Source organism: Manis pentadactyla, chromosome 4 (genome assembly GCF_030020395.1).
Source record: "Manis pentadactyla isolate mManPen7 chromosome 4, mManPen7.hap1, whole genome shotgun sequence".
Taxonomy (NCBI): Eukaryota; Metazoa; Chordata; class Mammalia; order Pholidota; family Manidae; genus Manis; species Manis pentadactyla.
In genome coordinates this window covers 142,655,762-142,678,610 of record NC_080022.1, presented here as the reverse complement: position 1 = coordinate 142,678,610, position 22,849 = coordinate 142,655,762, and the positions used below count along the sequence as shown (strand labels likewise).

The 22,849-nt window shown below is 35.8% G+C and overlaps 1 protein-coding gene across 1 annotated transcript in view; it reads left to right on the top strand.

Annotated features, from left to right (window-relative positions):
* Positions 1-22,849, top strand: part of EFCAB5 (EF-hand calcium binding domain 5) — a 126,999-nt gene that overhangs the window by 58,865 nt on the left and 45,285 nt on the right. The window contains exons 9-10 of the mRNA XM_036906259.2: positions 1,260-1,415; positions 22,148-22,247. Of these exons, the coding sequence (XP_036762154.2) occupies positions 1,260-1,415; positions 22,148-22,247 (256 nt within the window). The remainder of the gene's footprint in view (positions 1-1,259; positions 1,416-22,147; positions 22,248-22,849) is intronic.

Sequence of the window (22,849 nt, the reverse complement as noted above, 5' to 3'; positions counted from 1 at the left end):
ACTGAAAATGAAAAATGCAGAATCCAAGGGCAGGAATATGATCTGGCTTCAGGAAGAGATTAAAATGGGGACTTGGTAAACATCAAGACTCTTTTCTCTCTGCTTTCTGATTCATCTGTCTCTATGTACAGTCTTCTTTCACTGCATCCTCAGTTCACATGGAGGAATCTGGCCACCCAACAGTTCTTAAGTTTACATTCACAGGTCCTGCCCCTCTGACACTAACTGGCCATTCCCCCATCCTAATTCCCAGTTCTCAGTGGAGAGAATCTGAATGGCTTTTTATTAGGGTAAGTATCCTTCCCTACCTAGTCCGATCATTTAGGACTATTGAAGGAGGGTCATTCAGTACAAATTTGGCTACCAGTATAAATTTGACTATGGCTGTGCTTGGGGCAGAGGAGGAAATCATTGATTTGTGAGTTAGGCTAACACTTTAAGAGGAGTCCACTTACAAACTCTTCCAGTGCTTGATCCACTTCTATCACAAGTTATCATAGTCAGGTGTAGATCAAGAAGGTAATGTTCCTGACCTGTTATATTAGCAAAAGATGGCAATACATACTGATGATGAGGCTGAGGAGAAAGAGCCAATCATGCCTTAGTTGTGGGAGTAGAAAAGGGAAAAAGCCTAATGTCAAAACCTACTGCAAATACAGATGAATTTACCTTCTGAGCTAGAAATCCCATTTCCAGGAATCTATTGAACAGGGGTCAAGAGAAATAGCCCAAGAATATAAATGTTTTCAGACTCCACACTTCCAAGAGAAAAAAAAATCACAAAGGATGCCTTATTGCAATATCAGAAGACAAAAAAAAACATCCATAATCTCCATCTCTTGCACTCCAATAGTTAAATGTAGTCAGTCTTGGAAAACACATGGTCTTATACCCCATACATCAAAAAGAAAAACTGCATCCAATTTTAGAGCTCTTAATTTACAGGCAACATCTTATGACTGCTATTTCATACTGTGAGGCAAAAATTCTGCCCTACATAATGCTGATGTGATCTACAGGGTTGCTCCAAAAATATCTAGCCCCACTGCCATATGGTGCCGGGGACTCTACTGATCACTTTTTTTCTGCATCAAAGCCTGTAGAACAGCACTAAACATGAAAACGCTTTATCTAAGTGACAAGCAAATGATATGGGGAAAAAATTGCAGCCAATTATTTCATGCACAACTGGATCCTTGGGAAAATCCAAATAAAGAGCACAGTTTAAAATCTATCATTTATCTTCTTTCTCTCTGCAGTACATCTCTTCACAAATTTCAGACTTCAAAAATGAAATGTTTGAGGAACTCCTTAAGTACTTTTGCCACTGTGCAGATGAATTCCGGGAGGTCATAAAAGCTGACATGCAGAGGCAGATGTTTGCTGAACTCTTCCTATATTGTGACCTTGGGAAGGTAGGGTAAGACCCTTAAAGCAGTACTTCTCAAACTATTTATTGTGAAGGGGAGCATTTATGATGTTGTTGATGGTGATGTTTTAATTTCCAATCTATTGTGGACTCATTCTCAATAAAAATGGAAAATTGGGGGTGGGGGAAAAGGCATACGATAACCATAGCTACATAAGCCTAGAGAAGTATTCATAACAAAATATGTGGTTACCTGGAATGAGGCTCAGAATTCCCAATTTTAGTGGTCCTTAAAGACTTTTAAAGGCAGAAATTCTTCTCTAAGATTTATTCAATTGAAGTTTTTAGACATAACTATATAGCATGAAAAATCAATACTAATTCTTAGGAGATTCTATCTTAAAAAATACATCAGGGGCCTTGCTTTGTTGAGTGATATTCTAAGTGTTAACCAGGATCTATCTAGAATCCATAGTGCCATCCACTAGGTTCATTTTTCAACCAATAATGTCCCAAATAGAACTTCTACAGATACAAAATAAATAATATGTGAAATTACAGCTACCACATGGGATTAGCATCAGATTAGATACTATAGAAGAAAAGATTAGTAAACATGAAGACATAGCAATAGAAACCATCCAAACTGAAGCAGAAAGAAAATATGTGGGTAGATATAAAAGACTTTCCCCCTCATTAAAAAATCCATTTAAGTAATAATTTACTCTTTGAAACAACTAATAATAATGTATTTTAAAGTTTATAACATGTAGCAGGGGGAAAGAGATGGCAGCATGAAACGGGAGGTAGAAATCTCCTCCCAAAACCACATATAACACAAAAATACAGCAAATACAACTAATCCTGAAAGAGGAAACTGAAGACTGCAGAACAAATTGCCTACACCTGGGGAAAAGAGAAGACCTCACAGAAAAGGGTAAAGTAGCAAAGCCACTCTCTGGTGGGACCCAAGCCTTCCACCCACCCCAGCGCATAGGTGGGAGGAAGAGTAACAGAGCAGGGAGGGAGTAGAAACCCAGGGCTGCTAAACACCCACCCATGGAGATCTGCTCTGGGAGCATGAACCCACATTACATGGTGCTCTGGAGATTAGAGGGGGTTGGAAAGTAAAGACAGGCAGAATACTCAGAGAGACTGAGATTCCAGCCACTTGTGGAAAACACGTACTCACAACCAACCACTCCAGGACAAAAGAAAGGTGGGTGCTTTGAAAGATATCCCAACAGCAAGAGGGGTGCTAAAGGGGCAAGGATTACACACAGCTCAGTGCTTAGGAGAAAGGACAGATGGACAAAATCATCCTGACACACTCAACCCAACAGGTTGGGAACTTTCAGGAGCTTCAGACATGCCATCCCTCTGGCTGGCAATGCAGCACCAAGGCCCCCCACTGCAGTACACAGCCTACCACTCCTTCCTCCCAACAGGCACAAGCCCACACACCTGCTGCCCCATGCCATGATGCCAGGACAGCCAAAGGGTGGCCCCACTTATGGCCCCACTTATGGAGCAGAGTCTCCTCCCTATGCTTTCAGCCCACTGGACTTGGCAGTGGAGGCAGGCACTGCAGCTGCAGCAGGAGCAGGAAAGAGCTCTTTCCTCAGCAGGCATCAGCAGAGTGTGCCTGTGACCCCCAACATTGCTCCAAGTGCTGGGAAACTCCTGAGAGTAGAGCTCCTGAGCACTAGGGGGCGCCAAACATATAGTGATTATCCCATAGTAATCATTAGAATTATGAAATGGCAAAAGAATTTTGTCCAAACAAAAATCCCACTAACACCAGGAAGAGGGCTAAGTGAAACTGAACTCACCAATCTTCTTGATACAGATTTCAAAATAAAAATCATAAACATGCTCATTGAGCTACAGAAAAATAGTCAAGATCTCAGGGAGAACTTCAAGAAAGAAAGAGAAACTTTGAAAAATACAGTATCTGAAATGAAACATACATTGGAGGGATTTAAAAGCAGATTAGATAAGGTAGACAAGAGAGTAAACAAAATAGAAATTAGAGAACAGGAAAACAAAGAGGCTGAGGCACAGAGAGAAAAAAAGATCTCTAGGAATCAAAGAATAAGAGAACTGTGTGAATAATCCAAATAGAACAATATTCCCAGTACAGGAGTACCAGAAGAAGAAGAAGAGAGAAAAAGGGATAGAAAATCTCTTTGAGGAGGTAATTGCTGAAAAATCCATTAATCTAGGGAAGCAAATAGTCTCTCAGTTCATGGAAGTTCAGAGATCTCCCAACACAAGGGACCCTAGGAAAACAACACCAAAACACATAATAATTTAAATGGCAAAGATCAAGGATAAGGAGAGAGTATCAAAAGCAGCCAGAGAGAGAAAAAAGATCATGTGCAAAGGAAAGCCCATCAGGTTATCATCAGATTTCTCAGCAGAAACCTTATAGGCCAGAAGGGAGTGGTATGATATATTTAATGCAATGAAACAGAAGGACCTCGAACCACAAATACCCTACCCAGCAAGATTATCATTTAAATTTGAAGCAGGGATTAAACAATTTCCAGATAGGCAAAATTTCAGGAAATTTACCTCCCACAAACCACCTCTACAGTGTATTTTGTAGGGACAGCTATAGATGGAAGTGCTCCTAAGGCTAAACAGTTGTCACCAGAGAAAATAAAACCACAGTAAAGGAAGCAGACCAATTAATTACTATGCAAATGCAAAATTAAATCAACTACCCACAAAGTAAGTCAAGGGATACACCAAGAGTACAGAATATGACACCTAACATATAAAGAGTAGAGAAGGAATAAAAAGAAGGGGAAAAAATAGAATCTTTAAATGGTGTTTGAAATAGCATACTAAGTTAGTTAAATGGACTGTTAGATAGTAAAAAAACTACCTTTGATCCTTTGGTAACCATGAATCTAAAGCCTATGATGGCAATAAGTAAATATCTATCAATAATAACCCTAAATGTAAATGGACTGAATGCACCAATCAAAAGACATGAAGTCGCAATATGGGTAAAACAAGACTTATCTATATGCTGCCTACAAGAGACTCACTTCAAACCCAAAGATATACACAGACTAAAAGTCAAGGGATGGAAAAAGATATTTCATGCAAATAATACGGATCAACATGTGGGAGTTGCAGTACTTGTATCAGACAAAATACATTTCAAAACAAAAAATGTCACAAGAGACAAAGAAGGACATTACATAGTGTTAAAGGGGTCAGTCCAACAAGAGAATATAACCATTATAAATATCTATGCACCTAATATAGGAGCACTTATATATGTGAAACAAATACTAACAGAATTAAAGGGTGAAATATAATGCAATGCATTCGTTTTAGGAGGCTTCAACACAACTTTCACTCCAAAGGACAGATCCACCAGACAGAAAATAAGTAAGGAGACATAGGCACTGAACAACTCATTAAAACAGATGGACCTAACAGATATCTACAGAATGCTCCATGCAAAAGCCACAGGATACACATTCTTCTCAAGTGTATGTGGAACATTTTCCAGAATAGATCACATACTTGGCCACAAAAAGAGCATCAGTAAATTCAGAAGGATTGAGATTGTGTCAACAAGCTCTTCAGACCACACAGGTATGAAACTAGAAATAAGCTATGCAAAGAAAACAAAAAAGCCCACAAACACATAGAGGCTTAACAACATACTTTTAAATAATCAATGGATCAATGACCAAATAAAAACAGACATCAAGCAATATACGAAGACAAATGAAAACAACAACTCAACAGCCCACAACTTGTGGGATGCAATGAAGGCCGTTCTAAGAGAAAAGTATATTACAATACAAACTTACCTCAAGAAAGAAGAACAATCCCAAATGAACAGTCTAAACTCACAATTAATGAAACTAGAAAAATAAGAACAAATGAGGCCCAAAGTCAGTAGAAGGAGGGACATAATAAAGATCAGAGAAGAAATAAAAAACATTGAGGATAAAACAATAGAAAGAATCAATGACGCCAGGAGCTCGTTCTTTGAGAAAATAAACAAAATAGATAAATCCCTAGTCAAACTTACCAAGAAAGAAAGAAGTCTACACACATAAAAGAGAATCAGAAATGAGAAACGAAAAATCACTACAGACACCACAGAAATACAAAAAATGATTAGAGAATACTATGAAAAATTATATGCTAACAAATTGGATAACATAGAGGAAATGGACAACTTTCTAGAAAAATACAACCTTCCAAGACTGACCCAGGAAGAAAAAGAAAATCTGAAAAGACCAATTACCAGCAATGAAATTGAATTGGGGATCAAAACACTACCTAAGAGCAAAATCCCTTGAACAGATGGCTTCACTGCTGAATTTTATCAAAATTTAGAAAAGACATAATACCCATCCTCCTTAAAGTTTTCCAAAAGTTAAAAAGGAGGGAATACTTCCAAACTCATTCTATGAGGCTACCATCACTCTAAACCAGGCAGAGACACCACAAAAAAGAAAATTGCAGACAAATATCCCTGATGAACATAGATGCAAAAATATTCAACAAAATATTAGTAACTGAATTCAAAATACATCAAAATGATCATCCATGATGATCAAGTGGGATTTATTCCAGAGGTGCAAGGATGGTATAATATTCAAAATCCTTCAACATCATCCACCACATCAACAAAAAGGACAAAAATCACATGATCATCTCAGTAGATGCTGAAAAAGCATTTGACAAAATACAACATCCACTCATGATAAAAGCTTTCAACAAAATGGGTATAGAGGGCAAGTACCTCAACATAATAAAGGCCATATATGACAGACCCACAGCCAACATCATACTTAACAGTGAGAAGCTGAAAGCTTTTCCTCTAAGATTGGGAACAAGACAGGGATGCCCACTCTCACCATTTTTATTCAACATAGTACTGGAGGTCCTAGCCACAGGAAATCAGACAACACAAAGGAATAAAAGACATCCAGATTGGTAAGGAAGAAACAAGTTAAACTATCTCTGTTTGCAGATGACATGATATTGTACATAAAAAACCCTATAGAATCCACTCCAAACTACTAGAACTAATATCTGAATTCAGCAAAGTTGCAGGATACAAAGTTAATACACACAAATCTGTTGCATTCCTGTATACTAATGATGAACTAGCAGAAAGAGAAGTCAGGAAAACAATTCCATTCACAATTGCATCAAAAAGAATAAAATGCCTAGGAATAAACCTAACCAAGGAGGTGAAAGACCTATACCCTGAAAACTACAAGGCACTCATGAGAGAAATTAAAGAAGACACCAATAAATGGAAATGCTTCCTGTGCTCATAGATAGGAAGCATTAATATTGTCAAAATGGCCATCCTGCCTAAAGCAATCTACAGATTCAATGCCATCCCCATCAAAATACCAACAGCATTCTCCAATGAACCTAGAACAAATACTTTTAAAATTCATATGGAACCACAAAAGACCCCAAATAGCCAAAGCAATCCTGAAAAGGAAGAATAAAGCTAGGGGATTACGCTCCCCAACTTCAAGCTCTACTACAAAGCCATAGTAATCAAGACAATTTGGTACTGGCACAAGAACAGAGCCACAGACCAGTGGAACAGAATAGAGACTCCAGACATTAACCCAAACATATATGGCCAATTAATGTACGATAAAGGATCCATGGACATACAATTGGGAAATGACAGTCTCTTCAACAGATAGTGCTGGCAAAACCGGACAGCTACATGTAAGAGAATGAAACTGGATCACTGTCTAACCCCATACACAAAAGTAAACTCCAAATGGATCAAAGACCTGAATGTAAGTCATGAAACCATAAAACTCTTAGAAAAAAACAGGCAAAAACCTCATGGACATAAACATGAGTGACTTCTTCATGAACATATCTCCCCACGCAAGGGAAACAAAGGCAAAAATGAACAAGTGGGACTACATAAAGCTGAAAAGCTTCTGTACAGCAAAGGACACCATCAATAGAACAAAAAGGTACCCTACAGTATGGGAGAATATATTCATAAATGACAGATCCGATAAAGGATTGACATCCAAAATATATAAAGAGCTCATGTACCTCAACAAACAAAAAGCAAATAATCCAGTTAAAAAATGGGCAGAGGAGCTGAATAAACAGTTCTCTAAAGAAGAAATCCAGATGGCCAACAGGCACATGAAGAGATGCTCCACATTGCTAATCATCAGAGAAATGCAAATTAAAACCACAATGAGATATCACCTCACACCAGTAAGGATCACCATCATCGAAAAGACAAACAACAACAAATGTTGGCGAGGTTGTGGAGAAAGGGGAACCCCCCTACACTGCTGGTGGGACTGTAAATTTGTTCAACCATTGTGGAAAGCAGTATGGAGGTTCCTCAGAATGCTCAAAATAGAAATACCATTTGACCCAGGAATTCCACTTCTAGGAATTTACCCTACGGATGCAGCACTCCAGTTTGAAAAAGACAGATGCACCCTTATGTTTATCACTGCACTGTTTACAATAGCCAAGATATGGAAGCACCCTAAGTGTCCATCAGTAGATGAATGGATAAAGAAGATGTGGTACATATACACAATGGAATATTACTCAGCCATAAGAAAAAAACAGATCCTACCATTCGCAACAACATGGACAGAGCTAGAGGGTATTATGCTCAGTGAAATAAGCCAGGTGGAGAAAGACAAGTACCAAATGATTTCACTCATATGTGGAGTATAAGAACAAAGGAAAACTGAAGGAACAAAACAGCAGCAGAATCACAGAACTCAAGAATGGACTAATAGTTACCAAAGAGAAAGGGACCGGGGAGGATGGGAGGGAAGGAAGGGATAAGGGTGGGGAAAAAGAACGAGGGCATTACAATTAGCATGTATAGTGTGTGGGGGGTACGGGGAGGGCTGTGCAACACAGAGAAGACAAGTAGTGATTTTACAGCATCTTACTACACAGATGGACAGTGACTGTGAAGGAGTATGTGGGGGGGACTTGGTGAAGGGGGGAACCTAGTAAACATAATGTTCTTCATGTAATTGTAGATTAATGATACCAAAATAAAAAATAAATAAATAAAAATAAAAATATTTAAAAAAATTCATATGGAACCACAAAATACCCCAAATAGCCAAAGCAATCCTGAAAAGGAAGAATAAAGCTAGAGGATTACGCTCCCCAACTTCAAGCTCTACTACAAAGCTACAGTAGTCAAAACAATTTGGTACTGGCACAAGAACAGACCCATAGATCAATGGAACAGAATAGAGAGCCCAGATATAAACCCACACCTATATGGCCAATTAACATATGATAAAAGGGCCATAGATATACAATGGGGAAATGATAGCCTCTTAGACAACTGGTGTTGGCAAAACTGGACAGCTACATGGAAGAGAATGAAAATGCATTATTGTCTAACTCCATACACAAAAGTAAACTTGAAATGGATCAAAAACTTGAATGTAAGTCATGAAACCATAAAAAAGAAGACAACATAGCAAAAATCTCTTGAATCTCTTGAATGGAATCATGAGCAAATTTTTCCTGAACGCATCTCCTCAGGCAAGGGAAACAAAAGCAAAAATGAACAAATGGGACTACATCAAACTAAAAACTTCTGTACAGCAAATGACACCATCAGCAGAACAAAAAGGCATCCTATAGTATGGGAGAATATATTCATAAACAACATATCTGATAAGGGGTTAACATCCAAAATATATAAAGAACTCACATGCCTCAACACCCAAAAAGCAAATAACCCTATTTAAAAAAAAATGGGCGGAGGATATGAACAGACACTTCTCCAAAGAAGAAATTCCAATGGCCAACAGGCACATGGAAAGATGCTCCACATCGCTAATTATGAGGGAAATGCAAATTTAAACCACAGTGAGATATCACCTCACACCAGTAAGGATGGCCAACATCCAAAAGACAAGGAACAAATGCTGGCAAGGATGCGGAGAAAGGGGATCCCTTCTGCACTGTTGGTGGGAATGTAAATTAGTTCAACCATTGTGGAAAGCAGTATGGAGGTCCCTCAAAAAAAAAACTAAAAATAGAAATACCATTTGACCCAGGAACTCCACTCCTAGGAATTACGCAAAGAAAACAAGTTCTCAGATTCAAAAAGGTATATGCACCCATATGTTTATCACAGCACTACTTAACAATAGCCAGGATATGGAAGCAGCCTAAGTGTCCGTCAGTAGATGAATGGATAAAGAAGAGGTGGTACATACATGCAAGGGAATATTATTCAGCCATAAGAAGAAAACAAATCCTACCATTTGCAACAACATGGATGGAAGTAGAGGGTATTAATGCTCAGTGAAATACGCCAGGTGGAGAAAGACAAGTACCAAATGATTTCACTCATTTGTGGAGTATAACAACAAAGCAAAACTGAAGGAACAAAACAGCAGCAGACTCACAGATTCCAAGAAGAGACTAGCAGTTACCAAAGGGAAGGGGTTGGGGATGATGGGTGGTGAGGAAGGGGGAAGGAGATTAAGAGGCATTATGATAAGCACACATAATGTAGGGGGGGTCACAGGGAAGGCAGTATAGCAAGGAGAAGACAAGTAGTGACTCTATAGCATCTTAGTACATTGATGGATGGTGACTGCAATGGGGTGTGGGGGTGGACTTGATAATATGGGTGAATGTTGTAACAACAATGTTGCTCATGTGAAACCTTCATAAGATTGTATATCAATGATACCTTAATAAAAAAAGGAATATTTAATGGTTATCAAAGTAAAAAAATAAATAATGAAGTTTATAACATTAGAAGTGAAATGCATAACAACAATAGCAAAAATGATGGGTGAAAAAAATAAAAGTAATTTTCTTATACTAGGCATCAAGTATATAATATTATTTGAAGGTAGACTGTGATAAATTAAAGATGCATAATGTTAAATCCTAGAGCAATTACTAAAAAAAGAGATATAGCTATTAAGCCAACTTTGGGATAAGGGATATTAAATACAATCAAAAGCAGGCAGAAGAAAAAAGATAACAAAGAACAAATGGCCCAAATGAAAAATAAATAGCAAGATGATGTATTTAAAGCCAACCATAATGATAATTACATTAAATTTATGTGGTCTAAATATTCCAGGCAAAAGACAGATAAAAATACAGAACCAATATAAAGACACAAATAATTTAAAAGTAAGAGGAAAAGGATGGAAAAAGATATACCATGGAAACAACATAAGGAAGTGGGAATGGCTATATTAGTATCAGACAAAGGAGACTTCAGAACAAGGAATATTACCAAACATTAGGAGGGATATATTATAATGATGAATGGCTCAATTTGACAAGAAGACATAATAATTCTAAATGAGCATGTACCTAATAGTAGAGCTTTAAAATACACAAAAAAATTACAGAACTGCAGTTAAAATTGGAGAATTAAACACTACTCTCAGCAAGTGATAGAACAGACAGAAAATCAGTGAGGATATGTAATACTTGAAAAACGCTATCAACCAACTTGACCTAAAGTGTTACAGAGCATTCCACCCAACAACTGCGGAAAAATACACTTTTTAATTGCACTTGAAATATCCACAAGGAGATCATTTGCTGTGCCATAGAACAGGCTTCAATTAATTTAAAAGAGTTGAAAACATATTGTAATATTCTTTGACTGTAGCAGAATTAAATCAGACATCAATTACAGGAAGCTAGTTAGAAAATCCCCAAATATTTAGCAATTACATAACACACTTTCAAATAACCAATGGGACAAAAAAAATCACAGGAGAAGTTAGGACATATTTTAAGTGGAGATAATTAAGACAAAATGTATTAAAATTGGAGGAATGAAGTTACAGTGGTACTGAGAGAATTTTATAAAAGCTTTGAGTTATATTTATATAAGAAAATAAGAGAGACCTAAAATCAGTGATCTAAGTTTCTATCTTATGAAGCTAGGAAAAGAAAAACAAAGCCAAATAAACAAAAGGTAAGTAGAAAGAAGGAAATGATAAAGATATGGGCAGAAATCAGTGAAATAGAAAACAAAATATGAAAAGGCCCAGATATAAACCCATGCATATATGGTCAATTAACATATGAGAAAGGAACCATGAATATACAATGGGAAAAAAATGGTGTTGGGAAAACTGGGCAGGTACGTGCAAAAGAATGAAATTGAAATACTGTCTAACTCCATGCTCAAAAGTAAACTTGAAATGAATCAAAGACTTAAATGTAAGATGTGAAACCATAAAACTCTTAGAAGAAAACATAGGCAAAAATCTCTTGAACATAGCATGAGCAATTTTTTTCTGGACACATCTCCTTGGGCAAGGGAAACAAAATAGAAAATGAACAAGTGGGACTACATCAAACTAAAAAGCTTCTGTACAGCAAAGGATACCATCAGCAGAAGAAAAAGGCAGCCTACAGTATGGGAGAATATATTCATTAATGATTTATCTGATAAGGGGTTAACATCCAAAATATATAAAGAAATCATGTGCCTCAACACCAAAAAAACAAATAAACCAATTAAAAAATGCACAGAGGACCTGAACAGACATTTTTCCAAAGTAAATATACAGGTGGCCAACAGGCACATGAAAAGATGCTCCACATTCCTTATCATCATGGAAATGCAAATCGAAACCACAATGAGATATTGCCTCACACCAATCAGACTGGCCACTATCCAAAAGACAAGAAATAACAGGTGTTGGCAAGGATGTGGAGAAAAGGGAACCCTCCTACACTGTTGGTGGGAATATCAACTTGTGTAACCACTGTAGAAAGCAGTATGGAGGGTCCTCAAAACCTAAAAATAGAATTACCTTACAACCCAGTAATTCCACTTCTAGGAATTTACTTGAAGAAAATTAAAATCCTGATTCAAAAAGATACGTGCACCCCTATGTTTATTGCCACATTATTTACAATAACCAAGTTATGGAAGCAACCAAAGTGTCCATCAATAGATGAATGGATAAAGATGTGGTATGGAATATTATTCAGCCATTAAAAAAAGAAATCCTGCCATTTGCAACAACATGGATGGATGTACAGGGTATTAAACTAAGTGAAATAAGTCAGGCAGAGAAAGACAAATTCCATATGATTTCACTTATTTGTGGAATATCAAAACAAAACAAAATGAACAAAATAGCAGCAGATTCATAGACACTGAGCAGTGACTGGTTGTTACCATGGTGGAAGCATTAGGGTGAGTGGGTGGGGAAGGTGAGGGGGATAAAGATCTAAAAAATTCTCAGTCATAATATAAGTTGGTCATTTGGATGGTAGTACATGGAGAATATAGCCATTGATTCTGTAACATCTTCCTATGTTCACAATAGTAATTGTGCTAGTAGGGGTGAGGATTTAATAATACATCAAACTAAACCTGTTGAATCACTGTGCTGTATACTTGAAACCAATATAAGATTGTGTATCAACAGTACTTCAATTAAAAAATATATATAACAATGAAAGACCAACATAAAAAAAAGAAAGAAAACAAAATATAATTGATAAACCTCTAGGTCAACTGATCAAAGATAAATGAGAAGACTAATTACTGGTATTAGGAAAGAAAGAGGGGATATCACTGCAAAGTCTGCAGATGTTAAAAGAACAATAAGGGAACATTATGAACAACTTTATGCCAACACATTTGCCGCTTAGATTAAATTTAAAAATTCCCTGAAAGACACAAATTATCAAGCCTGACTCAACAGTACATAGAAACCTGGATACCCTTACATCTAAAAGAAATTAATTAGTGCCATTGAAAACCTTGCCACAAACAAAACTCCAGACCCAGATGGCTTTGATGATGAAGTCTAACAAACATTTAAGGAAGAAATAATTCCACACCTACACGAAGTCTTTCAGAAAATAGAAGGAACACTTACCAACTCATTTTATGTAACCACTACAATTCTGATATCAAAACTATACAAAAAAACTCTATGGACTAATACCCCCCATGAACAAGATAAATAAATCTTAATTTTAGCAAATCAGTTTAGCAATGTATAAAAAAGTTGATATATCAGGATTAGTGGAGCTTAATCCAGGGATGCAAAGTTGGTTTTTAATATTCTAAATTCGATCACTAAATTAAGAAACTACAAGCAAACTGTATGACCATCTGACAAAATTCAGCACTCATTCATTCACTTAAAGAAAGCTCTTGGTTGGACAGCTACCTGTAAGGGAATGAAACTGGATCACTGTCTAACCCCATACATGAGAGTAAATTCAAAATGGATCGAAGAACTGAATGTAAGTCATGAAACCATAAAAGTCTTAGAAAAAAACATAGGCAAAAATCTCTTGGACATAAATATGAGCGACTTCATCATGAACATATCTCCCTGGGCAAGGAAAACAAAAGCAAAAATGAACAAGTGGGACTACATCAAGCTGAAAAGCTTCTGTACAGCAAAGGACACCATCAATAGAACAAAAAGGTACCCTACAGTATGGGAGAATATATTCGTAAATGACGTATCCGATAAAGGTTTAACATCCAAAATATATAAAGAGCTCAAGCACCACAACAAACAAAAAGCAAATAATCCAATTAAAAAATGGGCAGAGGAGCTGAACAGACAGTTCTCCAAAGAAGAAATTCAGTTGGCCAACAGACACATGAAAACATGCTCCACATCGCTAGTTATCAAAGAAATGCAAATTAAAACCACAATGAGATATCACCTCACACCAGTAAGGATGGCTACCATCCAAAAGACAAACAACAACAACAAATGTTGGAGAGGTTGTGGAGAAAGGGGAACCCTCCTACACTGCTGGTGGGAATGTAAATTAGTTCCACCACTGTGGAAAGCAGTATGGAGGTTCCTCAAAATGCTCAAATTAGACATACCATTTGACCCAGGAATTCCACTTATAGGAATTTACCCTAAGAATGCAGCAGCCCAATTTGAAAAAGACAGATGCACCTTTATGTTTATTGCAGCACTATTTACAATAGCCAAGAAATGGAAGCAACCTAAGTGTCCATCAGTAGATGAATGGATAAAGAAGATGTGGTACATATACACAATGGAATATTATTCAGCCGTAAGAAGAAAACAAATCCTACCATTTGCAACAACATGGATGGAGCTAGAGGGTATTATGCTCAGTGAAATAAGCCAAGCAGAGAAAGACAAATACCAAATGATTTCACTCATATGTGGAGTATAAGAACAAAGAAAAACTGAAGGAACAAAACAGCAGTAGAATCACAGAACCCAAGAATGGACTAACAGTTACCAAAGGGAAAGGGACTGGGGAGAATGGGAGGGAAGAGAGGGATAAGGGTGGGGAAGAAGAAAGGTGGTATTATGATTAGCATGTATAATATGGGGGGGAGGAATGGGTTAACACAGAGAAGACAAGTAGTGATTCTACAACATCTTACTACACTGATGGACAGTGACTGAAATGGGGCTTGTGGGGGGGACTTGGTGAAGGGGGTCCCTAGTAAACATAATGTTGTTCTTCATGTAATTGTAGATTAATGATAACAAAAAAAAAGCTCTTGGCAAACTGGACAGAATTTCTTCAACCTAATAAAGAGCACCTATGAAAAACCTACATTCATACTTAATGGTAAAAATTGTAATGATTGCCTCCTAATATCAGTAGGATATCCTTATATCAGCAAGGATGTCCACACTCACCACTTTTAACTTTGTACTGGGGTTACTAGGCTGTGAAATAAGGCATGAAAAGATAAAGAAAGCTCTCCTAATTCATAGATTACATGATCTTCTATGTAGAAAATCCTAAGGTATCTTTAAAGAAAAGTTGAATTCACTTAAACATATACATGATTTTAGTAGGGCTTCAGGATATAAGGTCAATACACAGAGATAAATAATATTTATACTAGCAGTGAAAAATTGGAAAATGAAAAATTTTAATGCCATTTATATTAATATTACCCACATTAAATACACATTCATAAATTTAACAAAATACATGCAATATCTATAGACTGAAAACTACAAAACATTGCTGAGAGAAATAAAAACCTAAATAAATGGAAAGGTCATTCTCATTTCCGTCAAAGACCATATTCATGAATCAAAAAAGTCAATATTGTCAGTCATTTCCCAAGTCAACCTATAAATTCAGTACGACTCCAATTCAAAGCTCAGTTAGTTTATTTATAGAACTTGACAAGACTAATTTAAAAATTATATGGAATTTCAAAGGATGCAGAATAGCCAAAATAGTTTTGGAAGAGAACAAAGTTAGATGATTCCCACTACTTGATTTAAAGATTTAATATGTATATATAGAAATCAAGACAACATGTTATTGGTATAAGCATAGATAAATAGATCAATGGAATTAAGTAGACTCACACATAACCACATGTACATGGTCAATTAATTTTCAACAGAGTGGCCTAGGATAATCTTTTCAACATACAGTGCTAAAAAAACTGGCTGCCAAATGTGGGAGGAAAATTGCACCTCAAGACTTACCTCACACCATATATAAAAAGCTTGAAATAGACTTTAGACCTAAGTGTTTAAGATAAAATCACAAACTTCCAGAAGAAAACATGAACCTTAAAAGAAAATTTGATTAAATGGACTTGACCGAATTAAAAAATTCTAGTCTTTCAAAGATACTAGTAAGAGAATGAGAAGACATCTATAAACTGGGAGAAAATATTTGTAATATGTTAAATGACAAAAGACTTGTATCAGATCATATAAAGAACTTGTATGACTTAATGAAATAATACAAAAATTCCATGGACATGTCAGAAAAGAAGATATATTCATGTCAAATACATGAAAATGTGTTTAATGTCATTTGTCATCAGAGATATGCAAATTAAAACCATAGTGAAATAAAAATTACACCCACTAGAATAGCTAAAATTAAAAAGACTGACAATACTAAGGGTTGATAATGATACAGAGTAACTAGAATTTTCATACATTGCTGATAGAAATGCAATGACCACTTTGGAAAATAGTTTGGCGGCTTCTTAAGAAGTTAAACTATATGGCCCAGCAACCAGCACTTCCTCTGCTAGATATTTACTTAGGAGTAGTGAGCTGAAATGAGAGAAACTGGAACATATGTGTACTTAGAGACTTATACATGAATGTTCTTAGCAGCCTCATTCATAATAGCACTGAACAGGAAACCCAAATTTCCATCTATTTGTGGATAAACACATTGTAGTATATCCATACAGTGGAACACTACTTAGTAATAAAAGGAAATGGAACTGCTGATACACACAATAGCATTGATGAATATCAAAAATATGCCAAGTGAAAGAAGACAAGACATAAATTAATATACACTGTGATTTCATTTATATGAAAATCTAGACAGGGAAGACTAATTTATAGCAATAGAAAGCAGACTGGTAGTTTTCTGGGACCATAAGTAGAAGGGATTGATTGCAAAGAAGACAAGGGAACTTTTTGGTTTTGTGAAAATGTTCTATATCTTCATTGTGGTGGTAGTTACATGGGTTTATACATTGTCAAACTCATTGAACTGTACACTTAAAATTGTACATTTTCTTGGATGTAAATGATACTTTTTGAACTTGATAAAAAACCAAGAATGTTCATAGTAGCATTATTTATAACAGTCAAATGCTAAAACAATGTAAATGTATATCAACAACAGACTGATTAAATAAATTTATATACATATATATGCATACAGTGGAATATTAGGTAGCAATAAAAATGAGTTACAGTCAAATGGAACATTAATAACATTCATAGATATAATGTTGAACAAAAAAATTCACAAAATGGCATATACTATATAATTCCATTTATGTGAAATTCAAGAACCAACACATTAATCTACAATGATAAATAGTAGAATAATAACTACCTTGGTGGAAAATTACTGACTAAGAGAAACCATGAAGGAGCCTTCTGGCAATGATGAAAATGTTCTACATCCTTATCTGAGTGGGGCTTATACAGTGTATAGATAGGTAGACATTCATTGAGCTTAAACACTTAGGGCCTGCATACCTTATTGCATATTTATTATGTCTCAATGAAAAAGTTAAAAAATATATATCACTATGATTACTTGGGATGAAGAGCCTTTTGAAGGAAAGGCTTAAGGAGACCAGGTAGCTACTAAGTTTAACCATAATTAATATATATGTGCTGACTACAAGGGCTGTGGATAGATGAGCTTCATCTCACTGCATTGAAGAGGTTATGGAAAGTGGAAGAGAAGCTCAGGGCTTTAAACCCTCAGCTTAAGTTGCAGTCAAAAACCATAGAAATTCCATGATGACTCTAAAAGAATCTGTATTTCTCATAGCTTTGGGGCAGATGTGTATGAAAAATCAGCCCCCAAATTTAATGTGACAGAATTAAAACATAAGTTGAATTCATAGAGTTGCCAAGCCTCTAATGAGAAAGTTAGCACATTGCTTGAAAAATAGAAAGCTCTGAAATTTGGAATGGTTACAGTTGGATAGAAGCTGAGATTTAAGTCACAAATTTCCTAAGTCTTCTTTGGCAGCAAAAGTAATCCCTTCTTTCTTGTTTGAGAATACTGGCTTTTCTTTCCTAAAGACCCTACAATAACTTCATTTGGGGCAATTAGCTTGCAAGGAGATGACTATTTTCCTCAAGGCCCACCTGTACACATTCATTGCCTTTAGACAAAGTTGGTGTCAGATCTTGGCATGCCCCAGGAGAACCAGTCAAATTTGTACTGAGTGGTACTCCAAGAAAATAGCAAGTTTTTGCTAATTCATAGCAGCAAAAACCTGGGGAGCGTGTGTGGGAATTGATTATAAACTTTTACACTAAGAAGATGGATGTAGCTTTGGATTGGCTCAAACTTGTGAATATTGTTATATAGAAGATTTCCTTAACAGTAATAATTTGAGCATCTGGGAATGGTTTTAACAGTTTACTTGGTAGGTTAAATAAGTTAAACTTTGAGTCAAATATGGCCTACATTCAATGTGACTGAGATGCCAGACCTTCCTGGACAACTTCTATAGTATAGAGGTATAGGAAGAAGTCGAAAAGCTTACAGGGTTGCTGAAGTTAATTTCTCATATGTAGCCTGTCCATATGCGTCTTTACCATATCCCCCATGAGGGGCCAGATAACACTCCCTTGAGAAATACATTAATGAAGAGAGCACTGGCAATCTTAATAAACTCTTTGGTAGCTGTCCTTTGTAGACTGGGGATGATAGTGAAAGATACTGACATTGAAGTGAACTTTCTGATTTTAAGGAAATGATAGAATTCCAGAGTGATAAAAAACAGAGGGTATTTAACTGCCAGAGACAAGGTCTATTGGTCCAAGTCAGTGCTCATAGATATTATGAATAAGTGGTTTTTGACTCATTGCCTAAGGTCAAAGGCTGTATTATAATGGGCCAAATTTGTCACATTACGGTTATTTACCTAGTTCTTAAATGTATAGTTGGAATTACTGTAATAAGTAGCAGGAATTAAAGTGGGTATCTGAATATTTTGACCCACATGGATTTTCTGTGGTGATCCTGGTTTCCTTAGGAATTAAATATATAGGATGTCTATTAAATTATTACCAGAACTGTTTTTATTTAAAACAAACAAACAGAAAAACTCTAATTACGGGGCCAGAAACATGAGTTAAGGTACCATAGTGGAGAATCTTAGCTTCTGATCTAGTTCCCAGAGTTAAGCCAATTTACACACCCAGAACTCTTTGTTTGAATGGGAGGCTGGTTCTCTTGAGAAAGAATCCTACAAGACTGCCCCACCATATGCTGTAGATCTTACGCCAAGCCTTCCTCAAAGGGCTTGTAGCCATTTGCCAGGGTAGATATGCATTAGAAAAAGGGAAATGTCCCAAACTTTCAGAGATTACCAGACACTGACTCCAAATTAGCATAACCCCTAGGATCCTCCAATAACCCAGTGGACCACTGATTAAAGTTAGGGCTTATGAATGTCAGGTGATAAATGCTATTTTGGTCTAAGGTTGTATCACAGACCAAATTAATCTGTGAAGTCAGCTATATTTATTTCTGGTTCCTGAATATATAATCAGAACAGTCATAATTAGCAACTAGCAGAATCCTTACCAATTGGGGGTTGAAGGCTATCATGGTAGGAATGACCAAATAGGAACTCTGAGCTTTCTCTGCCCACTAGAATGGCAAAACCCTAAACAGGTAACAATGACAAAAAAAAAAAAAATTTCACAGAGGTTAGATATGAAGATAAATGAATGGTATGAGGAATGCAGAAGAAGTAACTCTATTACATTCTTATCAATTCCCCTGTTTTGCCTATGCAAAAGATAAATAGATGTTCAATAATGTTTGTAGGTTATGACTCCATTTGCAGCTGCTACTCAAGATACGGAATCTATAAACCAATTGACACAGCCCCCTCATTCACAGCTATTTGTCTGTCAAATACTATTTTCTCTTGAGCAATTTACAAGGACCAACAGAAGAAGTTTGATTTACCCTGTCAGGAGTATACTTTCCTTGCTTTGCCTTAGTGCTAAGGCAGCTCTCGAATAAGCTAGTATGCAGACACCTGGATTGTGCTGATATATCCCAAAACATTATACAAATCCATTTACCCTGATGATTTCCATCATGGTGATTGGACAGAAAAAGCATTAGATGTCTTGGTAAGACCCAAGTGTGTAGAATGGAAAAAAATTTAAGGGTTTCCTATCTTGGTAAAATTTTTAGCAGTTCAGTAGTCTGAAGTATGACAGGATAGCTCTTTTAAGGATGAAGCAAATTGCTGTACCCTGCACCACCTACCACGAAGAGAGGCACAATACTTCTTGGCCCTTTTTACATTTTAGGAAAACATTTACTTGCATGCGCTACTCTTATGCCTTAACTGAGCCATCAGCTGCCAGAATGGGTCCCAGAGTAAGAAAAGGCTTTCTAGGCTGCAGTGCAAAAACTCTTCTTACCTATAAGATGATTGCCTAGATGATCCTGCAGTATTTGGAGTGTATGGGACAAACTGGAATGCTGTGGCAAATGGCAATGGTAGAATCACAGTACAGATCCCTCAAGTTTTAGAGCAAAACTGTCCTCTACTAAAGTTAACTGTTCTCTTTTGAGAAACAACTCTCGTGTGTGTTCACAGTGATAATTCATAAGCCCATACACTTGTTATTTGTGTACTTTTCTATAAGTATGTTGTATTTTTTTAAAAGGTTTAATTTTTTTTAATGTGGAAAAATAAAGGTCTAAATATAGCAAAAACAATTACAAAAATAAGGACAAGTTGGGGAGAATTTCCCTGATTCTTAAAAATAAATTTATATTAACAGTATATTGTACCTGGCATTAGACCTATGAGTATGTGGGAATTAAGTATATGACATAGGTAACCATATAAATTAGCTGAAAGGACAAAACAATAAACAATATTGGGAAAATTGGCTTACCATTTTGGGAAAAAATATAAAATTAGACTTCAACCTCATTAATGAGGAAAAATAAGTCCCATCTGATCAGAGACCTAGATGTGGAAAACAAAATTTTTAAAGTTTTGGAGGCAAATTTAGAGTTTACCTTTTGAGTTCTGTATTGATAATACTTACTAGAGAATTCACCTAATAAACATAAACCATACAGAAAATGTTGATACATTTGCCTCAAAATTAAAAACATTGATATGGCTAAACTCATCAAAGGTTAAATTAAATAAGAGATAAACTTGGAAAGGATATTTGTCATGTAGGTAACAGAATGACCATTATCAAAAATGTATAAATCAATAAGAAATGGGCAACTCTTCCCAACTGAAGAAAGGAAAATGACACAAAAAAAGCTTCATAGACAAGGAAACCCAAATATATAATAAACATTTGAAAACATATTTAATCTCACTGATATTAGGGAAATTAAAATTAAAATAATTAGGTATCATTTTTTTGTCCATCAGATTGGAAAAAAATTATAAACTCTAACAATATCAAGTATTGTCATGGATACAGAAATGATGTCCTCATTCAGTAATGGTGAGAATATAAATTGGTATGGATGTTTTGTGGAGCAATTTGGCAATAACTAGTAAATTTGAAAATGCACATATGTAAGTCCATTAATTACACTTCTGATTATTTGCCTCAGGGAAATGTTTGCACATGTATGCAAGGAGATGTATCTAAGGCCATCCATTGCAGCATTATTTTGCTATCAAAATGCTGGAAATAATCTAAATGCCCATAAGTAACGGGATGTTTTTAAAAATTATATATTTTACATATCATAGAATATCATACTGCAGTTAAAAGGAATAAAATATATTACTTCATGTACATGAATCAGATCTAAATATTGAGTAAATAAAAGTAATTTTAAGAGGGACACATGTACTGTGATATCAGTTACATATTTTTAAAAATACATAAACAGAATGTTAGTAGTCATCATTCCTGGGTGTTGGGAATACCAGTGTTAGTTTTATCATTTTCTATATTTTTCAGTAATTAAAACACATCTCAAAATAAAAACAATGCAAAAAAAGAACAAGTAGGAAGCATTTAATTATTTCAAGTGTCATTTGACATGTCACATATTTGATGTGTCAGAGAATGGTGAAATAGAGTATAAGCCTAAAGGTGTGATTTAGCTTTCCTGACCTTGATTCTGCAGCTTTTATTTACATTATGATGATAAAAGCTTCAAGAATCCATATTCCATCCACATAAAAATCTGAAATCTCCTACAACAACTAATTGCAAACTTTCTGTTTAGGTAGGGTTTTTGGATCGGCAGAGGACACTGGCCTTACTGGAAACATTCTATGACCAAAGTTCAAAAATGCTTAGAAGTTTACTCCGAAACCCAAGACAATGTAAGTGCTACTCAGAAGGAGTATGCCTAAACAGGAATAGTGCAGTTGGTATGATAATACAAGGTCATTCCATCACCATGGAATCCCTTCATGTAACATCTTCTTCAGATCATGAAAGCTGTATATAGTTGTTCATTCCCCACAAAATTCACTCTTCATCACAACTAGATATATTTTTCACTATAGAGCAATACTAAAACTTGTCAAGTTAGAATTCAGCTAGACCTTAACATTTAATTCATTCCAATGAAGAGGTGCTTTAATGACAATATGAATGTTTTGGAAATGAAGTTGATAATGGTAATTTCAGTTTTAATGTCCAATTGGAAATTCTAGGATTTCTAAGAAAAATGTTTCCTTCTCTCGATTTGTTACTTGTACATCTTTACTATACTTTTACAGTAAAATATTTTGTTTATATTACTACCAAAATTAATAGGATTATGGGTTTTGTTTCTATTTTTTTTTGGTATCATTAACCTACAATTACACAAAGAACATTATGGTTACTAGACTACCCCCATCACCAAGTTCCCCCCACATACCCCATTGCAGTCACTGTCCATCAGCATAGTAGGATGCTGTAGAATCACTATTCAGCT